Source organism: Prionailurus viverrinus, chromosome D4, assembly GCF_022837055.1.
Source record: "Prionailurus viverrinus isolate Anna chromosome D4, UM_Priviv_1.0, whole genome shotgun sequence".
Taxonomy (NCBI): Eukaryota; Metazoa; Chordata; class Mammalia; order Carnivora; family Felidae; genus Prionailurus; species Prionailurus viverrinus.
Genome location: NC_062573.1, coordinates 2106719 through 2112899, shown reverse-complemented (window position 1 = coordinate 2112899; position 6181 = coordinate 2106719). Strand labels below are relative to the sequence as shown.

The 6181-nt window shown below is 45.4% G+C and overlaps 1 protein-coding gene across 1 annotated transcript in view; it reads left to right on the top strand.

Moving 5' to 3' along the window:
- Positions 1–998: 998 nt before the first annotated feature.
- Positions 999–6181, top strand: part of ZBTB34 (zinc finger and BTB domain containing 34) — a 45522-nt gene continuing 40339 nt past the window's right edge. Inside the window, exon 1 of the mRNA XM_047829793.1 lies at positions 999–1020. Within this exon, the coding sequence (XP_047685749.1) occupies positions 1016–1020 (5 nt within the window). The 5' untranslated portion in view covers positions 999–1015. The remainder of the gene's footprint in view (positions 1021–6181) is intronic.

The window sequence follows — 6181 nt, the reverse complement described above, 5'->3', positions numbered from 1 at the left end:
TGTAAATAGTCCCCTTGTGAAACTCAGGCACCCCAGCCGAGTGTGCCCGCTGTTTCACACCAGGCCTCTGGCTGATGATGCCTTAGACACACTCATTTCATTATGAGCCTGTTGTGATTGAGAGAAGGTAGATTTGTTACCAAATGTGGAACAGTGACTGCAGAGTGGAGCTCGGATTCAAATGGAGGACTTCACGGCTGCAACACTCGGAGATGCTTCTTTCCACTGCTCTGAGATGTCCCCATGCTCTTCAGCTGGGTCTCTCCCTCACCTCACCGGGCCTTTCCCCCCTCATCCCCCCCTCCCTAAGAAAAGCCTCAAGAAACAGCAACAGTGCTCTTTAAAAGTGCTGCAGGCACCGAGGGCCCCACGTATTTCCTAACAACAGCTCATTACCAGAGACACTGCTTGTTTTAGACCAAACTTAACCGTCTTCCCACACAAACCTTCTGTTACCACTGTTTGTTGTGAGGGATTTTTTTTCGCCTCCCCATTGCTGATTTTAAAGCCAACTACAGATTGCCTCAGCTAGCTTAGCCATTCTCTGTGTGGGAAGAAGTCCAGAAGAACCATCGCTAGCCCTTTTTGAGGTGGGCCCTGTCCGTGCTGACCAAGGGCAAACGGTCGGGCCCGGGGGCCTGGTGACCCCTCTGACCCCCGCAGGCCGGCCCACCTGGGAAGCAGGCTTCCCCACACCAGCTGCCACAGGGGCGGAGGCCTCTGGGGTGTGAAGATGAGAAGCACTGCGCGCCTTGTCAGGAGAAAGGAAAAGATGGAAGTGGCTCGTTTGTATTTGGGAACAGAAGGGGGGTGGGGTGTGAGGGTGTAACCCAGATGGAGCAGATCACACCTGTGCAGTTTATTTAGATTTCCTCACAGCCAATTCAGAGACTGCTTCCCACCAAACCACCGGCGCATTCCTGGAGACGGTCTCCATGCCCAGGCATCTTGGAGGGTACGCCGCTCTGGAATTTGCCCGCAGTCAATGGACCAGCCAGCAGGTCGGCCGCAGGAAATGAGGTAAGCTCGAGCTTGACGTAACAGTCATCTATGACTTGGCGAATGATTTTAGAGATGTCCTCGGTGCAGAAAGTGAAAGATGGGAACTCTGTGCCCTTCCAACTCGGTCTTGTGTTCATAAGAAAACTCGGTCAGTGTTCTGTTTAGAGTTCAGTGAAGGAAGATGGGGGCAGACGGCATTTTTTTTTTTCCCCCTTAACGAGAAACCAGAAGGGCGCTGAGAGTGAGGAAGGAAGTTTGTCTTCTGAGCTGGTCTGACTAGTTTGAGTCAAAACCAAGTAATGGGATTTTATAAGCTACCACTTTCTTGTGGGCTGCTGCCATGACAGGAGAGTCCCCGTGGCCTCTGAGGGAGTGTGTGGGCTCTATAAAAACAAGGTAATTCATAAGCAGTATTGTAGGTAAATCTACATTCTAAAAAATAGTGGCATTATCCTTAGACTCTAATGATTTTGAGTTCTATTTTTTTCTTCTTCATATTCCAAAATAAGAAACCAGTACTGAAGCCATTAAATGTATTTATAACTTAATAAGATACTAGTTACTCCCCAGAGTATACTGGTCTGCCTAATGTAACAGCTAACCTTTATTAATGGAGGCCAAAGAGTGCTTCTAGAACTGCCCCTGTCTTGTTAATTTGGGGGGCCAGTAGTGCTGTGATAAAATCTCACTTGTTAGGTTTCTCTGAAAAGATCCCCAACTGCACGACACTTCACTCAATGATGGATGGATGCCAAATCAGCAAACGCTGCTAGAATTCCTGCAGGATCTGGCTGAGTAGAAATTGTAAGGCTTTAAAATGACAGCAGTGACCTTGAACCAAACTAGAAAGGATTAATTTTTACATAATTTATATAGTGTGTCCTAATGTGTGAAGTATCTTTTGTCTACTGAAAATGTGAACATACAGAGAATTTTCTTGGAGAGAATTTTTTTTTTATTGCAGTTCTGTAGATTTATTAGGTCCTGAACACACACTCAACCTGCTGAACACCATACCTACTTTAATAGGTATAAGAAGAATTGGGATTACAGCCTAAAAATAACAGCTCTAAGTGAAGGTTCATTGCATGCTTAATATGTGCTAAGTACTTCACTTGCACGAACTCATTTATTCCTCCTAACAGTCCCTTTGAGGTCAAATTTTATTCCAGGCCACTCCACGTAGCAGAAAAGGATGACAGCTTCCTATTCCGTTAGACAGGTGGGTATTTTTCCCCCTTAGGGAAACCTCTCTTTCTAAACTTTTACTCCTGGGACAGCAGGCTGCCTGTGTCTGAAGGTGAGATTCGGAGAATCTCTGAGAGTTTGTCCCTCTCTACCTGTAGGACACTGAGCACGGCTTCTGATGCTGGGGAGCTTGCACCTGGGCTGGATTATCCTTCCAGTGCCTTTAGGTGGTGGGTGACTCACCGAGTACCCCTCAGTTTTTTTGCACTTTGCTGTCTTTGGAGAAATAGAGACCCTACTCAGAGACTGTGCCAGGTCTGGTGGTGGCAGGTAACCCTACTTGAACTCCCTAGGTTCAGGAATTACAGGTAGAAATTAAATCCAGGAATAGAGAGTCCAATAATTTTCAAGCTGGTAGAAAAGTTCTATCAGGCCTTCCTCCAAGGAGTGGACAGAGAAAGGGAGCACCCTTCTGACCAGAGCAACTTTCATTTCACGTGGTGCGATCGACCAACTGCTCATTCCATAGAGCATTCGTTTGCCCAGAGCCCACTGTGTTCCACACTATTCTAAGCACTTCCCATGGATTAGCTTTTCACTCTGACACTAACCCTGCAAGGTAGATGTTATCGCCATCCCCATCTAGCAGGATGCTGACAGCAGAGCCAGGATTCCAACCCAGGCAGCCTGAGTCCTGGGCTCCACTGGGCTTACTTGTGCTCTGTTGCTGTCCGGTGACTGCCCAAGAGGAAACCCCACTCTACCGGCTGGTGCCCCACGTGTTTAATTCTGAACGAAAATAACCTAGAGAGGGGTTCCAAAGGCCGAGGGCTCATCTGGGCCCCCTGACCACCGCTCTGGTGTTAATCTCCAGGAGATTTTGGGTTTCAGCACAAGTAGCACCTGCTTATCTCTGGGTCTCTGGGCCCCAGGTTGGCCCACCCTGTTCCCATCAGCCTCTGGGACAGCCACTCCCTCACAATGATCTCCACTCCTGACATATTCTCCTCCCATTTGACTGCCCCAAGGCTTCTTCCTCCCTAAGCAGACCTAATCCTGTCACCCTCCATGATCCATCTGATGGGGATCTTAGCTTGACATCCAAGGCTCCAGTCTGACAGTGGCCTACTTGTCCATTCTTACCTGCCAATCCCCACTTGGGCTCTGGCTGCTCTCCTTAGGCTTGTCTTTGTCCTTGCCTTCTCTTTGTCCTTGAATACTCGTCTTCTCTTTGTCATCCACAACTCGCTAACCTTTGTCCTCCTGGAAAACTCCTTTTGCTTGTTCAAGGCTCTGCAAAAATAATCTCTGTGGTATCTTCCCCGAGCACCCCTGGAAATTATTCACACCACTCAGTGATTCCATGTCATTTTGAACTTAGTCCTGCTGAAGCATTGTCCCTGTATTGTCATCTCGTATGTACCATCCATTCTTTACACATACTCACGTCCCCCTGCTAGACAATGGGCTCCTCAGAAAAAGGAACTATGTTTTAATTATCTCTGAGTGGATGTTTCTGGCACCATCCTGTTCCTGGCACAGTCAAGAAATACTGCTGAATTTAAAAAATAATAATAGATGCAGATTCGCTGGTCAGTCTTTATCCACGTTACAGCCATGGACTTTTTGCTTTGTCAGAGACCTCTCTTAAGAAGTATAGGCACCCAACAGTCCTGAAGTGACCTCTTCCAACAGAATGTCACCCAAATGTCACAGAAATTGCCTGTTGGCTGAGAATTCTGAGATAAGTATAGGTCCTCTTGCTTAACCCAGAGGAAAGATTTTTTATCGGGGAAGGCACTTAGCTATGGTGCTGGACACTGGTTTATGTAAGCCAGGTCAGGCAGAAGAGGGTGTTGAGATTTATCAAACAGTGATTTCTGGTGGAGAAAAGTCAGTGTCCGGCTCAAACCAAATGGTTAGTAGAGTAACTTACAGTTGACAACTTGCTTTGGAAGCAGAATAAGCTGAATTGTCCCACTCCCTGTGAAATATATCAGCCCTATGGTGAAGAAAAGGGACTAATTTTTGTTGTTGTTGTTAATTTCTGCAGAGAAATGTATTTTAGAAGAGGGCATATTTTCAATGAGATTTTGGCATAGTTAAAACACATGTTACACGTTATTTGGTGCTTCATCTAATAGTAAAATTTATGGCAATTGATTAAGGACCAAAATTGCTTTTAGGGGCACCCTAAAAGGGTGGCTTAGACAGTTAAGCGTCCAACTCTTGATCTCAGCTCAGGTCTTGATCTCAGTGTTGTGAGTTCAAGCCACATATTGGGATCCATGCTGGGTGTGGAGCCTCCTTAAAAAAAAAAAAGTTGCTTTTGGACAACAGTCAAATTGTGATTGTGCCGACCTGAGCTTTAAGTAACAGTAGAATGTTGTAATCAGGAAACACAATCTGGGCTAGACAACTGGGGGGAGTATATGCAATAAAGACTATTTGTTTTGTGTGACTGGCTCCGAGAGAGCATGGCAGGAGACTCTTTTGGCCATCTGAAAGTAGAAAGGGCAGCAGTGAGCTTGTGACTCTCACAAGGAGCTCTCCCGAGAAGGTGTCAAACAGTTCTTTTGGAAGTGGTTTCAAAAGCATCTTAGGCCAAATGCCTCTAATCTTTTCTTTTTCTTTTCTTTTCTTTTCTTTTTTTTTTTTTTTAATTTTTAAATGTTTATTTTTGAGAGAGAGACAGACATACAGAGCATGAGCTGGGCAGGGGCAGAGACAGGGAGACACAGAATCTGAAGCAAGCTCCAGGCTCTGAGCTGTCAGCACTGAGCCTGACATGGGGTTTGAACTCACAAACCACGAGATTATGACCTGAGCCAAAGTCAAACGCTTAACTGCCTGAGCCACCCAGGCACCCCTAATCTTTTCAAGTAGGAGAGTCATTTCTGAATATCAGAAAATTTTGCGGAAACCTCCCCCCCACCCCCACCCCCACTCAAGTAGTTGATGAAGAAAAATTCAAAATCTCAGAACACTAGTATGACTTCCATAACGCTTCAATGCATCTGTATTTATTCTTTAAAAAGCATAGTTGAAACGTACCAGTGCAAATGTGGAAGACCACAAAAGGAGCTTTGCATCCTTCCAATCTATTCTTTGGTTCACGCATTCACTCATTTGGTATTTATTTACCAAATATTTATGGACCATCTGTGTTGGCCCTAGGCTGGGCCTTCAGAAGCTGATTCTCTGGTCTTCAGAGGTTGTGAAAAGCACTCCAGGAGACAAAGAAATGGACATTTCAGGATAGGTCCTTTGCTGTCTGTGTCACATAATTGACTCAACCTTATGAATACACCTGGAAATAATATGAATCATCAACTTCAAGACAACATTTCTCAAACAAACCTGATAGTGGGTGATAACCGGGTCACTCTTGGGTGTGGTGTAAGCCACCGAACTTAATTCATCTACAGGCCCAAACCCAAGTGACAGCCATTTCCTGTGATAGCTGTATAGCTTCCCTCAGTCTCACCTGCTTTTCTGGGTTTTGAGTTAACTCATCACAGTCATCTCAAGGGTGAAATGGAGAAAAACTTCCCCATCACCGACTCATTTCTGCCTCCCAGCATTTTTTAATTCCCCTTTCTTGAGCAGAATCCTTTGATCATAATTTGTTCACCATAGTTCATCCCATTGAATTCACAAGGGCAATATAGAAGCTATAGAATAAATCAGTAACAGGTCCTGAAAGAGTGCACTATCTAGTAGACAAGAATCATGCTTTCAAAAAAAAGTTAAGAGGCTACTATTATGTGCTATTCTAACTGCTGGGGATATAGCAATAAATAAAACATAAAATTTCTCCTGGAGTTCCCATTCTGGAGGCAGGTAAGACTGGTACCTCTCTAAGGCTAAGAAGTTGCCTTAGAGAAGTAGCACGTGGGTGCTTGGGTGGCTCTCAGTTGGTTAAGTATCCAAGTTTGGCTCAGGTCATGATCTCACAGTTCATGAACCTGAGCCCTACCTTGGGCTCTGG